Source organism: Raphanus sativus, chromosome 6, assembly GCF_000801105.2.
Source record: "Raphanus sativus cultivar WK10039 chromosome 6, ASM80110v3, whole genome shotgun sequence".
NCBI lineage: Eukaryota > Viridiplantae > Streptophyta > Magnoliopsida > Brassicales > Brassicaceae > Raphanus > Raphanus sativus.
The window spans coordinates 568465-587331 of NC_079516.1; the positions used below are offsets into that span (position 1 = coordinate 568465).

Here is an 18867-nt window from a genome sequence, read left to right on the forward strand (position 1 = left end):
CAAACCAGCGTGCATGCATGGTTACATCAATATTCGATGCTGTACGATATTTGTGGGTAGCTCTAGCTAGCTTTGATGTATATATTTATAGGGCAAGATCCATTTTATTTAAATTGTTATTGATACTAACATTTAAATACAAACTAATTTCAGATTTTGTTTAATCATCCGCAAATATATATATATATATATATATAAACCTTAAAAATGGTGAATTTAAGACAATGCAATGTATCTTATATAGCTTCAGTAATGGAAGCCCATTTGTTGTCTCCATCTGATAGACACTAACTCTCTGGTGGAACACAATAAATTGACATTAATCAGCTGGTCTAAATTTCACAGCTTACCTCTCTCTCTCCCTGCCTGTTTCATTTTAGTCTGATGTTACCTTGATCTCTCCCTAGAGAGTAGGATCTGCTTTATAGTATACAACATCTTCTTGGTCGCTCACAAAATGATCTTCTTTCATACTTTTTTCTAAGATTCCCAGTAAGTGTAATGGCACAGTTACTTCCTTAGTACTGGTTTAGCTGCTTCTATCTGCAAAGAGAAAAACACAAAAATGTTTTTACCTTTTGTAGCATGAACACATAACCAAACACCCTTTGGTTTTTTGTTTCAGTTACTTACTGCTTCTACTAGATGATAATGTGGGATCTGCGGGAAAAGATGATGTATTACATGAGATCCATTGTCGTGTATGGATGTTATTGATGGGTCCATAGTCACGATCCAGTGTTGTAAGTCCTCCTCTCAAGTAACGATCCATTCCTGTTTTGAGATAACATGAGATTTTACTCAACCTTACAGAGAGATATAGCATTGTGTTATCTCCAAAGAAGAGTAAAGGCTAGAGACTACGCATTTGTACCTTGCACCCAGGGTACCAACTACCAAGGGAGCTTATCTTCATGACCATGGTGATGCAGGTAAGTCACAAAGTCCAACCACATTACACTTACATGTTATTTGACATAAAAGCAATTGTAGTGTCAGACAAGGAAATAATACGCAACGGGGGAGTAACAGGGACGCATTACCCAGTAAGTAATCACATAGAGTTTGAGCATTTGTATGTGTTACAAAAAAAAAGCATTTGTATTGGACCATTCACAAAGTTGAGACAGATAAGCAGAGGCTCTGCTCTGCTGCAGAGCAGCCATTGCTGTCCAACAAGCAGTAGAAGTAAGAACATCTTTTCTCTTTAGGGAGGAACAAGTCGCTGTCCGGAGGGTAGTGAGAAGCCTTTTTCCCCGGACTCCGAGCCCACTGAAACAGATGGAAGTAAACATGAGCTTTCTTTTTACTTGATGTGTCAGCGTACCTCTAGTCTATTAATTGAATAGGTTTAAATTGTCTTCTTAGGACTCTTTCGAATTTATATTTTCTGTTTTTTTTTTGCTAGAGAAACCTTTATTTCTTGCTTGATTAACTTAGATTGTGTTTAAGTTCTAGGTGTTGATTGCCCGTTTTTCTTAATTCATTAGGTTGATACTATTTTCGTCCTGATTGTGTTTATGTTTCTAGGTATTGATTAGGTTGATATTATTTTGGTCCTGATTGGGATTTGAGTGTTTTTACTTCTTAATCAAAATGTAGAGATTAAAAGTTACATACTGCGTTGTTGTTGTTTTCTAATTAAACGTTTCAAGTCCACCTTCAATAACAATTGCAGAACATATGTTCTTCAATATATATTCAAAATCTTGTTATATTATTATATGCCACCTAATAAAAATTGCAGAAAGCATGTCAATAAAGGGCCTACGTTACTTGTGAGACGCTTAAGGTTGGAGGTGGATTTCACTCCCTCTCAAAATCTGATCCACAATCTGGTCCAGAAAAGATAACTAAATGTCCATCATCACAAAAAGTTCCCGAAGATCCAATATATTTATTTTGGTCAAAGTCTTGGTTAAAATGTTGGTCAGACTTTTCATCAATGGTCTTGAATAACCACTAATATTAGTAATTTGTTTCACTTAATGACCATAAATTGCTTTGTTAATTGAGTGGATTCTAATGTCCATTCGTTTAACATCCAAGATTCACGAACTAACATCATACCAAGATTGAAGAAGGAAGCCTCAGTGCTCCTTAACCAGGACCTTCTAAATTGACACTTTTGAGTTTGATGGTTCAACGCCAGGGTCAGCTATGTTTCTAAGGACAGATAGCAGGAACAGATAACTAAAGGCAAATTGGATCTTAAAAGAAGGAAATAAGTGTGAGAAAAAGTAGGGGGAACCAATAATTCTGCGACTAGCCTGGCTTAGACCATATACAAACATACATCTTCCATAAAGTAAGGGACATTATAGAATAATAATACGCAAAAGGTTGGGAATATTTTGAACAACCAACCAAAACTTTATAAGGTATTGTTTGTGTATATGCGCATGCATATAACTATATCACAAAACTCAGTTATCCTGACATCATCCCACATACCCTAGCCTGTCTGGTTAATTCATTAGTTTTATCAGATAAATTCTGCTTTCCATATTAAATAAATACATCAGTTGAGTTACACGATACATAGAGTTGTCTCACCAAAACATAATTTTGATCTTCATGTTTATTAAATACATCAGTTGATTAGTTTTATCAGATAAATTCTGATTTTCATTACGTATGATTTAACGATACCACAAAGTAGTAACAAAAGGATGTGTGTTTGTAACAATATATATGAATATATTAGTACACCAAATATGTTCGACATACTATACTTCTATTTCTTACGTTAAAATCAATCTAGAAAATTAGGTTAAACACAATCCTACACGTGTGAGTGAAGACTTATATACTCCATGCGTACACGCAAGGTATACATTATACATATGTTTTGACAAATACTCTTTCTCTTTGTAGTCACTTGCATTATCATATAAAAGTTGCCTCTCTTTCAACGTCCCATCGATCTCTAAAGATGGCTTCCTCTTCGGCCCACCTGAACCACCACCAGCTTCCAAACATCAACGGTGGAGCCACGGCGGCGCCTCCACCAACTCCATCATGCGCACATCCCAACACCACCACCAAGTCGGAGACAGCTGCCGACGCTCTCTCCCGCCTCTTCAACCGTCTGCCTCCTAACCTCTCACTCCCCACCCGCCGCTCCTCCGTCCTATCCTCCACCGCTGCATCTCTGCCGACGGTAACTTTCTCCACCGAGAGCCGCCACGATCTAATCTCCGCCGCTACAGAGTTCGGCTATTTCCAGCTCGCTGACTCGGATACTACTATCCCTTCTGAACTCGCTGAAGCCGCCGAGTCTGAAGCTCTCTCGCTCTTAGAGCTAAGCGAGGAAGAGAAGGAAACGACGTTTCCAAGAAACTGGCCACTTGGCTACGAAGCCGACGCTGAAACGCCGTCGTTTTGCTTAGACGCGGACTGTACAACCGAGTCGGGCGAGTTGAAGCTAAGCTCACTGTGCGAGTTCACTCGGAGTCTCGAGAAAGTTGGGCTGAAGACGGTAGAGATGCTGGCGAGCGCATTCGGGTTCAAGAACCCGTTTGGAGATGACGCCACCCGGTTTAGTACCCTGATGTGGCTTAACCAAGATATTCCGGATGATAAACCGGCGATAACCAACGGGTTTTATCCATTTGTTGTCTGTTTACAGTACCAGATAAGGGAACAGAAGTATGGTTTGCTGTCCGAGTCTGGTTGGGTGTCCGTATCTCCCCGAGTTGACTCGGTTCTTGTGACTCTAGGTGACATTGCTCAGGTTAGTCTATCCCTCTTTTTTAATGATCGTAACTAAGTGGTCAGCAAATTTTTAATCAGTTTAATTATCGCATTATCATCTTTGTGATGGTAGGGGACTTTATGGCTGCTTCGAATTATTTTATGTGATCATTCTTAATACACACTAGATTTTGACCCGCCCTTGAAAGGGCGGGTATTATTTTCACTTTTATAAAATATATTATTTGTTTGTATTTATTGAATGTATTTATTTTAGTAAAATATTCTTTATAATAAGTTCGACATATAGAGTCTTTCTCGTAAACTATGTGTTTTTGGCTTTGTTTTATTCCCTCTCTAATAAATATATTTATTTGGCTTGTTACTAAAATAAATAATTTTAGAACGCAAATGTATAATACTTTAATATTGATATTTTGTTTAAACAATGTGACATATTTCTATATTAATTAAATTATTGTATTTTAATTTTTTATACAAATAAACATATTTGTGTAGTTTGTTGTTAAAAAAATTGATTTTGAATGCAAGTATACAGTACTTTTATATTAATATTTTGTTATGTGCAGCCATTATATTTTGTTCAAATATAAATCATTTTCAAATACTTTTGTTATTTGAACATTTTTAGTTTCCTATACATTAGAACAAAATTCATACAGACCCGGGGGATTCAATTTGAAAATCACACATAAATCTATATCCAAACATGGCCTAATATCAAAACCAAAAAAATCTATACCCGAAAAAATTGACCAGTACCTAAATGGGTACCCAAATATTTATTTCTAACGGATTCCGTAAACAAATAAAAAATATTTTATGTGTTTGGCTAAATTAAGTGAAATATAAAATTTTATCCAGTAATATTTGTAAAATATTAATAATGATCAATATATGAATATCGATTTGTTTCAGTAAGTTTTGGAATTGTAATTAATGAATTTTAATTGATTTGAAATGCAGTGGTATAATCTGTAAATAAAAAAAATACAAAAAGGAAGTACCTAAAAAGAAATATCAAAACCCAAAATATATACCCGAAAGAAACGACCCGTACCTAAATGGATACATGAATGTATATGCCTAACTGATTTTGTAAACAAATAGAAAATATTTTTATGTGTTTGGATAAATGAAGTTAAATATAAATTTTTATTTACTAATATTTTTACAATATTAATAATGATCAATATATGAATATCGATTTGTTTAGATAATTTTGAAATTTTAATTAATTAATTTAAATTAATTTTAAATGCAATGGTAGAATCTATAAATAAAGAAAACACAAAAAAGAAGTACTAAAAAGAAATTTCAAAACCCAAAAAAACTATACCCGAAAGAAACGACTCGTACCTAAATGGGTATCCGAATGTTTATGCCTAACTGATTTTGTAAAAAAAAATATATATATTTCTATGTGTTTGGTTAAAATAAGTGAAATATTTTTTTAATAGTAATTTTACATATTAATAATGATCAATATATGGAGACATCAATTTGTTTAGATAAGTTTGGAATTATAATTAATTATTTTCAATTGATTTTAAATGTAGTGGTAAAATCTGTAAATAAAAAAAATTACAAAAAGGAAATACCTAATTTTTTATTAATGCAATGACTAAATGTGTAAATAAAAAGAAGTAAATATATTGCTATTCCTTTTTCCAAACAATTCTCATTTAATATTGTTATCCGTGTTTCCAAACAAACTTCCTTTTTAAACTCTTATCCAAGTATCCAAACACACCGAAATTGTACTTCAGCTTTAATAAGATAGATGCATGTCATTTTCAAAATAAATGTTTTCCACGCATTGATAAAAAAAGAGTGAGAAATTTTGACATTTCCCATACTGAGACTGTTGACAACAGCAAATAATTGTGGAGCAGGAACGGGCGAGATTTACGGGGTTTTTATTGGATTATATGGGAATGTGTTTTCATTTGTGGCAGATTTTTAATGGCTTTGGGAAAGAGAATATGAATCTGAAAATTATCCATTTTTGAAAAAACCACATTCATTTCCCTATATTGCATTAGTTATCTTAAAAAAAATCGACAATTTTCCTATAAAGCTTAGCAGTTTCTCATTTTTTAACTTTTTGGAAATTTTAAAATTAAATACTACTGTGAAAATGATTTTTTTATTTCTATGTTAACTATAAAGCTCAATTTATACGTTGAAGTTTGTAACTCAACTGGTTGAACGCGTGAAACTTTTAGGGAAGACATACCAAGTTTGAGTTTGATCATGTGATTCTTGATATCAATGGACTATATATGAGACTTTATGGTCCGAAGCTTTCTGTGAATGATATATATAGTCTAGCTAGTTTTAACTTTAAACCTGCTACAAAACAATTTCAAATTTGTAGGTTTGGAGAAATGGAGAGCTCAAGCGAGTGAGATATCGGCCGGTGGTGTGCTCGGGACAACTTGATGATCCAAGGAAGTGTGTAACAATGACATTGATGCTTACATTTCCCATGGACTCTATTGTTTCCCCTTTGAAAGATATAAAGGACGGCGACAAAGAAGAAGAAGAAGAAGAAGAGAACGCAGAGGAGGAGGAAGAAGGATCGAGATGCAATGAGGGAAGAGCATTTAAGTCTTTTTGTTTTGAGGATTATGCATGGAGAGTATACCATGAGCGTCTCTTCTTCAAGGATCCACTTGTCAGATACAGAATCAAACCTTAGAATGTTCTTAAGAATTGTTGTTTAATTTGTTTATTACCTGGATTGGAATGGGACTAGGTCCAAGTCTTCTTGTTACTTCTATTATTCCATAAAATATGAGTGATTTTTTTAAAAAAAAAAAATTACCGAACGTTTTGATTACAACAATGCCTCGATGATCAAATTTAAGCCAAACAAAACAATGACGTGAAAATTAGACACTGGAACTATTTTGGAAAACTTGTCGGAAGAGGATAAGTTAGAATGTCTTGAAGAATTTGGAGATCATGTCTGATTTAGTATGTTGAGGATGGCTTAAGGTATTTCGAGTTAAAGGGAATTGAACATGATATTGTGGCCTCTTGATACTTTTGTTAGCTGGTCATGAAAGCATAAAGAGGCATTAAACTAATTAAAACCATACCTGTGGAACCTCGTGCTAGTGCATTGGGTTCACTTATGGGTGGTTATAGTAGTGTACATGTGAATACTGAAATGTAAAGTATTGAAAATAATGTTTTACCAATTCTTTCCACGACTCCATCACTTTATATGTCTATCTACCAAGCTTCAAATCCACTCCATACTCGGTTCCCCTACATGCTCATGCAAATATTCACATTCCTGTTTATTTCGGTTAACTCCTCCCGTATTTCTAATCTGTGATTAGTAACATATTATTGATTGGTTATACTTACCTGGAATGTGAAGGACTGAAGGTTGAGATACTGCCTTGTGTGGTTACGTGCCAAAAGATTGAACTGGTTTAGTTAGGCATGGGCGTTTGGTGTTTTGTTCAGATTTAGTTTGGTTGAATCAGATTTTCAAATTTACACTACTATGTTTTTAAGTTCCATTTATATTTCACTTCAACCTTTTTGAATTCGGATCAAAATCAATATACTAAATCATCCAAAAATCTAAAAAAACTTAATAAAATTGATCCAAAAATACTCAAAATATATTAATATTCAATAATCTAATTAAAAACTAATTAAACTAACTAAAAGGTATTCGAAACAAAAAACAAACAAACAAACTACAAATCTCCAAAATACTTTTAAATATCTAAACTACTTTAACATATATACAAAATTAACAGATTTAACTAATCATATATTTTCACATCTTACTTCTAATTTTGATTGAGGTTATAATTCGAAAATGCTTAGCCCTTAGGTTCCGTTTGGATATACTTTATAGACTTTAGGCTTTTTCTTTTCTGTTTGGTTCAGATTTTGAGTTTGATTTAAAAATGCCCATACATAGGTTTAGCTAAAAGAATAACCCACAAACCATTATTTTGTGTCATTTTAATTATTGTTTCAAATTTATACACACAAATTAAAAAAACATTTAATTTTACATATTTTTCTAATAAAAACATCATTATCAATACACCTGATTAATAAATTTTATACTATTAAAATTTAAAACAACACATACTTAAAAAGAAAATTCTTATTCTACAACTGACAGTTAAACTGAAACAGGGAGTATATATCTTCCCTTTATATTGTCGGCCCTAAAATCAAAACATCCGAGTAAAATTCCACAAGGCATTATATTATGTAGGCCTGGACATTCGGGTCTTTGGGTCGGGTTCGGATCGGTTCCTTTCGGATCCAGGTTCTTTCGGGTCCTAAATATTTGGACCCAACATGTATTTTTAAAATTTTGGTCCGCGTTCAGGTTTGGATCTTTTCGGATCCAGGTCGGTTCGGATCTATAACTAAAATACTTGTTAAATACCCATAATTTTTCGGATCCGTATCAGGTTCGGGTATTTAGGATCTAAACAAACAAAATAACTACACAAATTTCATCAAATTTAGTTAAAATCTGTCATATATATCAAAAGCTTTTCAAAATAACTTAAAATAAACTACTAAAAATTAAAAAAACAAAAATTTGAATTCTAAATTGTATATTTAAAACTTCATATTACTTTAAAAATAATAACAAAAATTATTAACAAAAAATAATTCAACTAAATCGTAAAAATAAAATATAGAAAATAGAACATAACAAAACCTAATTTTTAATATTCATGTTTTTAAGTCTGGTATAAATCGGTTCTTGTCGGATCGGGTTTATTCGGGTCGGTTTTTTCGGGTCCGGGTCTATTCGAGTCGGTTCTTTTCGGATCCGGGTCTATTCGGGTAGAAATATTTTGGAACCAACAGGTACTTATAAACTTTCGGATCGGTTCCAGGTTCGGGTATTTTCGGGTCGGTTCCAGGTCGGATCTTGGGATCCAGGTTAAAATGTCCATGCCTAATATTCTGCGACAAAAACCCGACCCATTACTACACTCGAATCAAACTCGACCCGATCCGACCCGTGTAATTTGCAAAAACAGCACGTCGTCTCCTCTGGTTCTCCCCTTATATTCGACGAGTGACTAGATTGGTTCGCTGTTCGTCACATTTCTCACTACCAAAAGGCTAAAATAAAAAGTATTATATCTCCTCTCTCTCCTTCCACACCTTTCTCGTTCACTTGCCTCCTCAGATCTGACACATCGATTTCAAATCTCCTCCCGCATCGCTCCTCTCTCTCTCCTGGCCGTTAACGGTCTCGTTTCGTCCCGGCCTTGGATCTGATTCTATTGCCGCGATCTGAGGTCAATCATGGCGGCAGCAAACGCCCCAATCACCATGAAGGAGGTCCTAACGGTGAGCTCTCTCTCTCTCTCTCCGGTCTCCATTTATAGAAACTTATGCACATCTCTTGGAATCGAGCTAGATTTTAGACGATTAGCATGTTTGTATAGCTGGTTCTGCTCAGACTGTTCTATGATTGATTCTATTTTGAATTCTGCTCGATCGTTGCCGTAACAGTCAATTTTTCTGAATTGATCTCTTAACATAAGCTCAGATCTGTGTTACCTCAATGTATCGAGTCCCGATTTGAAAGTTTTTTGTGTAGTCCAATGTGCTGATTCACTCGGATCTCTTAACTAAGTCCATGAACTATGCGAGATGACGCTTTGTTTTTTTGAAATTTTTAAACAGCTTCCGAGCATTGGGATCAACCAGCAATTCATCACGTTTACAAACGTTACTATGGAGTCTGACAAGTACATTTGTGTGCGAGAGACTGCGCCGCAGAACAGCGTCGTGATTATAGATATGAACATGCCTATGCAGCCTCTGAGGAGGCCCATTACTGCGGATTCTGCTCTTATGAACCCAAACTCCAGGATCCTTGCCTTGAAAGGTATTTTATTTGTCTGCCTGTTTCCTTCTATTTCTAAAATAGTGCACCTAGAATAGTAACTTTTGAAGTTTTTTCTTGAACTATCATTGATGATGACTCCTACTTCGTTCTGTTAACAATATTTGCTATCTACTACGGATTGGATGCTTCTTTTTTTTTATCTTGCTCTTAACTTTAATTCATATCAGATAAAACCACAATCCCACGTGATTCATAAGTTTGAATGAATACTTGCCCGTTCTGATGCATCATTTTTGTGAAAACCTGCTATACTAATTCAGTATGGAAAAGTAACCACAGTCATATGTTTCAAAACTTGGGTAATATAGTATGTTTACCACAGATATCGGTTTCGAGTTCTATGTTTCCTAACATGTGTTATATCTCTTGTGGTTGTGTTGTGGTGTGTAGTGAATGTTTCCTTACATTGTCTATTACTTACTTCTTCCTTCGTTGCTCAACTTGTTTCTTTAATTTGTATATAGCTCAAGTTCCAGGAACCACTCAGGATCATTTACAGATCTTTAACATCGAAGCTAAAGCAAAGTTGAAATCACATCAGATGCCTGAGCAGGTGAACATCGGAACTAAATTTTGTTGTACACTTTTTCAGAGTCTGATTTTACTGGTCAGAATTTTATTTTGGATATTAACCACCCGTGTTTTGTAGGTTGCTTTTTGGAAATGGATTACACCAAAGATGTTGGGGCTGGTCACACAAACTTCCGTGTATCATTGGTCGATTGAAGGTTTTGTATCTTTAACTTCCTATCATCTTCTTGATATCATGTATATGTTGTTTCTCATTCTGCTACGATATTTCCAGGTGATTCTGAGCCAGTTAAGATGTTTGATAGAACGGCCAATTTGGCAAATAACCAAATTATTAACTATAAGTGCTCTCCTAATGAGAAGTGGTTAGTCTTGATTGGAATTGCCCCTGGCTCTCCTGAGGTAGGTTTACTGCGCTACGTAATAGGTCGAATGAAGACATCACAATAGCAGCCGTTGTATATATCTTTGACTGGCTCTTTATTACTGTTATCTTCTGTAGAGACCACAATTGGTAAAAGGAAATATGCAGCTATTTTCCGTGGACCAACAGCGGAGCCAGGCCCTTGAAGCACATGCTGCTTCATTTGCTCAGTTTAAGGTATACTATCTGATTCCTTTGTGAGTTCATTACGTGGTATAATCTTGAACTGTAGTATGACAAGCGAAATCATTAACGATAGGTCCCTGGGAATGAGAATCCTTCTATTCTTATATCCTTTGCAAGCAAGAGCTTTAATGCTGGACAGATAACATCAAAGTTGCATGTCATTGAGCTTGGTGCACAACCAGGTTAGCTTCCTCAACTGCTCGATATCTCCATGGTTATTCAGCATCTTTGGCGACAATATTTAGTTGGTGATATTGTGATGTCTAAAGTTGGGCAATTTATTTCCTGGCAGGGAAACCATCATTTTCAAAGAAGCAGGCAGATCTCTTCTTCCCCCCAGATTTTGCCGATGATTTTCCTGTAGCTATGCAGGTTTGTAGTTGCATTAGAGGTTCAGTTAACTTTCTTAGTTTCTGGTGAAAATTTCATGACACCCTTTTCTCCTTTTCCAACAGGTGTCCAACAAATTTAACTTGATATATGTCATCACCAAGCTTGGACTGTTGTTTGTATACGATCTAGAGACGGCTTCTGCTATCTACAGAAATCGGATAAGTCCAGACCCAATTTTCTTGACTTCTGAAGCTTCTTCCCTTGGGGGTTTCTATGCCATTAATAGGCGAGGACAAGTTCTTTTGGCTACAGTAAACGAGGCTACGATAATACCGTTTATTAGCGGCCAAGTATGTATAACCTTTTTTAATTCTACTCGATACAATCTATCTATTTCAACATGATATTTTAATAACTCTATGCTTTTGTATAACAGTTGAACAATTTGGAACTTGCTGTCAATCTGGCTAAAAGAGGAAACCTCCCTGGTGCGGAAAATCTGGTACGTTACCTTGGTTCAGATGCGTGGATCTGTTCTCCTGCTGAAGTAGTTATAGTTAACGAACCCAGCTGGACGAATAGGAGAGTCATTAGTTGGTGTGCAATTTCTTATATTCAGTTTGGATGTCGCAGGTTGTCCAGCGGTTCCAAGAGTTATTTGCTCAAACAAAGTACAAGGAGGCTGCTGAACTTGCTGCTGAATCTCCTCAGGGGATTCTACGGACACCTGATACTGTGGCTAAATTCCAGGTATTTGTTCCATATTCAAGCAAGTAATCCTCTGCAAACATGCTATGTGCTAGATGTAACTATCTAAAACTATAACATCGCACTATTCAATTTTGCAGAGCGTTCCTGTACAAGCAGGGCAAACTCCTCCCTTGTTACAGTATTTTGGGACCCTTTTGACTAGAGGGAAGCTCAATTCATATGAGTCTTTGGAACTATCCCGGCTTGTTGTGAATCAAAACAAGAAGAACCTTTTGGAAAACTGGTTGGCAGAGGATAAGTTAGAATGCAGCGAAGAACTTGGAGACCTTGTCAAGGTAATTATAAAATTGACCATTGTCCTTTTAATGCATCCTTTAGCATGTTGTAACCATATTTTTTTCTGTTCCAGACCGTGGATAATGACCTTGCTCTGAAAATATACATCAAAGCTCGAGCTACTCCAAAAGTTGTAGCAGCTTTTGCAGAGCGAAGGGAGTTTGACAAAATACTGATTTACTCAAAGCAGGTAGACAATAAGTTTAAAAGTTTGCCCCTTCCCTGTTATGGTTACCCGGAAGTTAAATGTGCTAACGACGTACCATTTTTTCATATTGTGACTTTAGGTTGGATACGCACCTGATTACATGTTTCTTCTGCAAACAATACTCCGTACGGATCCTCAGGTTAGTTTGGTGCATTTTTTTTGATACTTGCGACATATGCTTGCTGCATATCAAAAGGAGAGTCACGAATCCAGTAACTTTTATTGATTAATATTAACCTGTTGTTGTTTATTATGCAGGGAGCAGTAAATTTCGCTTTGATGATGTCCCAAATGGAAGGAGGTTGTCCAGTTGACTACAACACCATAACTGATCTTTTCCTTCAGGTCGGTAAATAGTGTATACAACAATATTCACAGTTCAATACAGGAGAATTATCATGTGCTAATTTACTAATGCATATACAGAGAAATCTGATCCGTGAAGCGACTGCTTTCCTTCTTGATGTTCTCAAGCCAAATTTACCTGAGCATGCTTTTCTGCAAACTAAGGTTGAAAATAGTTTCCACCTTGCGTTTGTCTGTGCTTTCACTATTCATCTTCCTTTCTTAGACCTTGTACTCCACTTTCAACTCAGGTTCTGGAGATCAATTTGGTAACCTTTCCCAATGTGGCTGATGCTATTTTAGCAAATGGGATGTTCAGCCACTATGACCGCCCTCGTGTTGCTCAGCTTTGTGAAAAGGCTGGACTGTATATCCAATCCTTAAAGGTTGTTGCTCAATGTTTACTCTTTTTGTTGGCCTAAGAGATGTATTTTTTTTTCTTCCTTTTAATCTCTAACTTCTTCCTTTTTGCACTGTGCAGCATTACTCAGAGTTGCCTGATATCAAACGTGTAATTGTGAACACACATGCTATTGAGCCGCAGGTAATACTTTTGAACTTAATTTTAGTTGCTAAACTCGTGAATGGTCTAGTTGCTGAATATCTCTCTGCTCAATATGCAGGCTCTTGTCGAGTTTTTCGGTACTCTTTCTAGCGAGTGGGCTATGGAGTGCATGAAGGATCTTCTGCTGGTCAACCTGAGAGGAAACCTTCAGATAATCGTTCAGGTAAGTACTGTGTTGTGGTATGATATGAATTTTTTTATTTTTTAACGTGACACTGACGTGTCAATATCATTGCAGGCTTGCAAGGAGTACTGTGAACAGCTTGGTGTTGATGCATGCATTAAACTATTTGAACAGTTCAAGTCGTATGAAGGGCTATACTTTTTCCTAGGTTCATATTTGAGTATGAGGTGATGTATCAGATACTATTATTTCTGTAATAAGCACATTCTTTGTCTCTGTATTCTCATTATAAACAATATTTCCTTTGGTGCGATAGTGAGGATCCTGAGATTCACTTCAAGTACATTGAAGCAGCTGCCAAGACTGGTCAAATAAAGGAGGTTGAGCGTGTCACCAGAGAGTCTAACTTTTATGATGCTGAAAAGACGAAAAACTTTTTGATGGAAGCTAAGCTTCCTGATGCCCGACCCTTGATAAATGTCTGCGACCGTTTCAGCTTTGTGCCTGATCTTACTCATTACCTTTACACAAACAACATGCTTCGCTACATTGAAGGTTACGTTCAGAAGGTATGGAGTTTCTTGGGGCTACTCTTAGTGTCTGGAAGTTTGGATTTATACATTAAATAATTATAAGGTGATTGCTTTTGTAGGTCAACCCTGGGAATGCTCCCTTAGTTGTGGGGCAGTTGCTTGATGATGAATGCCCTGAAGATTTTATAAAAGGCCTCATTCTCTCTGTTCGTTCATTGCTTCCAGTCGAACCCCTTGTTGAGGAATGTGAGAAGAGGTATGAATCTTTTTAGTCATCTTGGTTTCTTTCATATTGCTCTTTGTTATTAAAGATCTAATTTTTTTTTTTTTCAGAAATCGACTTCGTCTCCTTACTCAGTTCTTGGAGCATCTAGTTAGCGAGGGAAGCCAAGATACACATGTCCACAATGCCTTGGGTAAAATTATCATAGACAGCAACAACAACCCTGAGCATTTCCTGACCACCAACCCCTACTATGACTCTAAGGTTGTGGGTAAGTACTGCGAGAAACGTGATCCCACCCTGGCTGTTGTGGCATACAGAAGAGGACAATGTGATGAAGAACTCATCAATGTCACCAACAAAAACTCTTTGTTCAAGTTACAAGCCAGGTTTGATTACTTCTAGCCAAAATTTTTACTTATTTCACAGTGACTCCTCTGTAGTTTACTTATGCACGGATTTCCAACTGCAGATACGTAGTGGAGAGGATGGATGGTGACCTCTGGGACAAGGTTCTTATGGAAGAAAATGAATATAGAAGACAACTTATTGACCAAGTTGTGTCTACTGCTTTACCCGAAAGCAAGAGCCCAGAGCAAGTCTCTGCAGCTGTTAAAGCATTCATGACTGCTGATCTACCACATGAGCTGATTGAGCTTCTTGAAAAGATTGTGCTTCAAAATTCTGCCTTCAGTGGAAACTTCAATCTGCAAAATCTACTTATACTGACAGCCATCAAGGCAGATCCGTCTAGAGTTATGGATTACATTAACAGGCTGGATAATTTTGATGGTCCGGCTGTTGGAGAAGTGGCAGTTGATGCCCAATTATATGAGGAAGCATTTGCTATTTTTAAGAAGTTTAACTTAAATGTTCAAGCTGTCAACGTATTGTTGGATAACGTCAGAAGCATTGAGCGGGCTGTTGAGTTTGCTTTCCGGGTTGAAGAGGATTCTGTTTGGAGCCAAGTCGCTAAGGCTCAGCTCAGAGATGGACTAGTCAGTGATGCAATTGAGTCATTTATCCGTGCTGAGGATGCCACTCATTTCTTGGAGGTCATACGTGCTACTGAAGAGGCTAATGTCTATGATGACTTGGTCAGATACCTTCTTATGGTTAGACAGAAGGTGAAAGAACCCAAGGTTGATAGTGAGCTCATCTATGCTTATGCAAAGATTGATAGGCTAGGTGAGATTGAAGAGTTTATTCTGATGCCAAACGTTGCTAACCTACAAACTGTCGGTGATCGCCTGTACGACGAAGCTCTGTATGAGGCTGCAAAAATAATCTATGCTTTCATTTCAAACTGGGCCAAGTTAGCCGTCACACTTGTGAAGTTGCAGCAGTTCCAAGGTGCTGTTGATGCTGCAAGGAAAGCAAACAGTGCAAAGACATGGAAGGAAGTCTGCTTTGCTTGTGTTGATGCAGAGGAGTTCCGGTTGGCTCAAATATGTGGACTTAACGTTATTATACAGGTGAATAATTGCCTTATCTTGGTGAAAGTTTTTTCCATTTTACTTTATATTATTTTCTCACGGGTAATCTTTTTGTTCTCTAATAGGTGGACGACCTGGAAGAAGTCAGCGAGTTCTACCAGAACAGAGGATGCTTCAGTGAATTAATCTCACTTATGGAGAGTGGACTTGGTCTAGAACGGGCTCACATGGGGATCTTCACCGAGTTGGGTGTATTGTACGCCAGATATCGTTATGAGAAGCTTATGGAACACATCAAGTTGTTCTCGACTCGCCTCAATATTCCCAAGCTTATACGGGCCTGTGATGAACAACAGCATTGGCAGGAACTTACTTATCTTTACATTCAGTATGATGAGTTTGATAATGCTGCTACCACTGTCATGAACCACTCTCCTGAAGCATGGGAGCACATGCAGTTCAAAGACATTGTCGCCAAGGTTGCGAATGTTGAGCTTTACTACAAGGCCGTTCACTTCTACTTGCAAGAGCACCCTGATATCATTAACGATCTTCTCAATGTGCTTGCTCTGCGGTTAGATCACACACGTGTCGTTGACATTATGCGCAAGGTTCGAGGCTGATCCTTGATTTTGTTTTTGCACTTTAAATCATATCAGCAGTGGCTTAATAATATGATTGATTGCTTTCTGATCTCAGGCTGGTCAGTTGCGTCTTATCAAGCCCTACATGGTTGCAGTTCAGAGCAACAATGTCTCTGCTGTAAATGAAGCTCTGAATGAGATATACGTGGAAGAAGAAGACTATGACAGGTTACGCGAGTCTATCGATTTGCATGACAGCTTTGACCAGATAGGCCTTGCTCAGAAGGTAAACACTTTAAATCTATCTATATCGAGTGTACGTTTTACATCTCCCCTCATAGCATTTCTAATTAATCTTCACGGTGAATGGCGCGAACAGATTGAGAAACACGAGCTTGTAGAGATGAGACGTGTCGCTGCGTATATCTACAAGAAAGCAGGTAGATGGAAGCAATCAATTGCGTTGTCGAAGAAAGATAACATGTACAAGGACTGTATGGAAACTGCTTCACAATCCGGCGACCACGACCTTGCGGAACAACTTCTCGTTTACTTCATTGAACAGGTATGTTTTTCAAGCACGATTAACATCAAAAGCTAGCTTTTTACTAAAACAGAGGATCAAATTAACAATCCTTTATTTATTGTACAGGGGAAGAAGGAATGCTTTGCCACATGTCTATTTGTGTGTTATGACTTAATCAGACCAGATGTTGCTCTAGAACTTGCTTGGATCAACAATATGATCGACTTTGCCTTCCCGTATCTCCTTCAGGTGATTAATTTATCCTCCAAATCACTCAAACGAGATAGGAACTATGTAGACTCGATATATGATCAAATCTCTTTCTCCCTGTTTTTATTAATGGCAGTTTATCCGAGAGTACTCTGGCAAAGTGGACGAGCTAATAAAGGACAAGCTAGAAGCACAGAAAGAAGTGAAGGCCAAAGAGCAGGAAGAGAAGGAGGTCATGTCCCAACAGGTACTACACTTGCACATCATCCGAAAGTTGTAAAAAGAAAAATCGAAAAACACACTTACTTACACATCTTTGATTTTGTTATGAAAACAGAACATGTACGCGCAACTATTGCCTCTGGCTCTACCTGCACCACCGATGCCAGGAATGGGAGGAGGTCCAGGGATGGGAGGGGGTTATGGTCCGCCACCACCGATGGGAGGAATGCCAGGAATGCCTCCAATGCCACCCTATGGAATGCCTCCGATGGGCGGCTACTAAGCCTGTCGAAAGCAAAAGCCATCCATTCAAAGTCATCGAGAACTCATAGTCGCGCGCGCAATCTCTACCGTGGTGGTATTTGTCGGAATGTTTTCCTTGTTTGATTTTATAGGTGTATGTGTGGATAATAAACTCGTACTTTCGTTTGTAATATTTCTTTTGAGGGGTATTTTAGGTGAGTCATTTTTGGTTGAAGGCCATGTTACTATTTTTCTTTTGAGCGGAGAGAGATGTTAACTCCTAACTAGTCTACTTGTCATTACTTCGATGTTTCTCTCATGAGTTGTTCTTTCTTTTCAGCTTAATATTTTTCACTTATAATTTCCGATATTTTATAGCCTTTTTTTAAGTTTTATGAATTAATTTTGTTTTGTTTTGTTTTGGTTAACTTTCTCTTCTTACTGGCTTGTTTTTTTTTCGTGCATCACAAGCTAGATCCAGAATCATTAATGCAGCACAAGCTGTCTGAATTAGGTGTCCTCCATTATTTTTGATCTATTTTACGTCTGTATTTTTATCCCGAACTATGAACCTAACTGTTTGATCATGAAAACATATGCAACTTAGCCTATATGATATCGTGGCTAACTCTTGATTTTAATCTTCTTCTCCCTATAAAACTTATCAGCAGTGATTTATGACTATATTTTTTCTTCCTGATATTATATCCCAGGCTACTCGCGTTATCAAAGCGGTACATGATTGCAGTTCTCAACAATTTGCCTTCCTTTTAATATATGCAGTTAGGTAGATTGGTAGGATGAACTTTTGGATTGGTTTAATTCACGTCAGAAGTCACCAACGACAACTATATAGTATTATAAAACATGTTGCATTAAACAACTGGCACGTATTCATTAAACAACTGGCACGTATTCTAAGACAAACGAAGCTCCCGGCATTTTTTCGAAGTATGGTATTGGTAAGGGCATCTTTAGTGGGGATATTTTTCCATGATTCTCAACCAATATATTAGTTTTTAATAATAAACATTAGTGGAAGCCCCCTTGGTCCAATGGTTTGACTAAGGGTTCATGTAATGCTTCTACACCCGGAGGTTTGGGGTTCAAACCCCAGAAAATACCAAATTATGCAGCTTATGGAGAAATGGATTACAGGAGATCTTCAGCTTGGTGCAAGGCGTACCATCGAACATGGATCTCATAGGACGGCTCGGAGAGGTGCAGTCAGGCGTGTATTCTCACAAGATGGTAGAATTGTCGGCTGTATAATCGTCTTTGTAATATTCTCATCATTGTAATAGCATAATTAATCGATAATAATCGAATAGCATAATTAATCGATAATAATCGATCCAGACGTTCAAAAAAAAAAATAATAAACATTAAAAGTAGGAGAGAATAGATAAAATTATAAAGAATCGTTGCTTTATAAAGAGACAAACTCTACAACTTGTCTTTATTTTAGTGGTACAATAGAATTT

General features: G+C 36.9%; 2 protein-coding genes and 1 pseudogene across 2 annotated transcripts; 2 read left to right on the top strand and 1 right to left on the bottom strand.

Moving 5' to 3' along the window:
- Positions 1 to 250: 250 nt before the first annotated feature.
- On the bottom strand, positions 251 to 2305 carry LOC108807569 (omega-3 fatty acid desaturase, chloroplastic-like; annotated as a pseudogene).
- Positions 2306 to 2868: 563 nt separating this feature from the next.
- Positions 2869 to 6502, top strand: LOC130496860 (uncharacterized). Its single transcript, XM_056989442.1, has 2 exons — positions 2869 to 3736; positions 6098 to 6502. The coding sequence occupies exons 1-2, from the start codon at positions 2936 to 2938 to the stop codon at positions 6419 to 6421; spliced, it is 1125 nt and encodes a 374-aa protein (XP_056845422.1). The 5' UTR covers positions 2869 to 2935; the 3' UTR covers positions 6422 to 6502.
- A 2307-nt stretch (positions 6503 to 8809) lies between these two features.
- Positions 8810 to 17744, top strand: LOC108808963 (clathrin heavy chain 1-like). Its single transcript, XM_056989439.1, has 30 exons — positions 8810 to 9078; positions 9418 to 9622; positions 10108 to 10196; positions 10293 to 10371; positions 10449 to 10576; positions 10677 to 10775; positions 10858 to 10966; positions 11077 to 11156; positions 11240 to 11467; positions 11554 to 11619; positions 11751 to 11867; positions 11966 to 12163; positions 12238 to 12354; positions 12452 to 12511; positions 12631 to 12717; positions 12799 to 12882; positions 12969 to 13103; positions 13199 to 13261; positions 13341 to 13445; positions 13521 to 13633; positions 13723 to 13975; positions 14059 to 14195; positions 14273 to 14551; positions 14635 to 15637; positions 15724 to 16209; positions 16298 to 16468; positions 16562 to 16747; positions 16835 to 16957; positions 17055 to 17165; positions 17256 to 17744. The coding sequence occupies exons 1-30, from the start codon at positions 9034 to 9036 to the stop codon at positions 17421 to 17423; spliced, it is 5124 nt and encodes a 1707-aa protein (XP_056845419.1). The 5' UTR covers positions 8810 to 9033; the 3' UTR covers positions 17424 to 17744.
- The last annotated feature ends 1123 nt before the right edge of the window (positions 17745 to 18867 follow it).

What these genes read in the sequence shown, in the direction of transcription:
- LOC130496860 (XM_056989442.1), top strand. Translation starts at nt 2,936, where the DNA reads ATGGCTTCCTCTTCGGCCCACCTGAACCACCACCAGCTTCCAAACATC. An exon ending in CTCTAGGTGACATTGCTCAG is followed by an intron (nt 3,737 to 6,097) that starts GTTAGTCTATCC and finishes TCAAATTTGTAG; the next exon opens with GTTTGGAGAAATGGAGAGCT.
- LOC108808963 (XM_056989439.1), top strand. Translation starts at nt 9,034, where the DNA reads ATGGCGGCAGCAAACGCCCCAATCACCATGAAGGAGGTCCTAACG. An exon ending in TTGTTCAAGTTACAAGCCAG is followed by an intron (nt 14,552 to 14,634) that starts GTTTGATTACTT and finishes TTCCAACTGCAG; the next exon opens with ATACGTAGTGGAGAGGATGG. An exon ending in GACTTAACGTTATTATACAG is followed by an intron (nt 15,638 to 15,723) that starts GTGAATAATTGC and finishes GTTCTCTAATAG; the next exon opens with GTGGACGACCTGGAAGAAGT.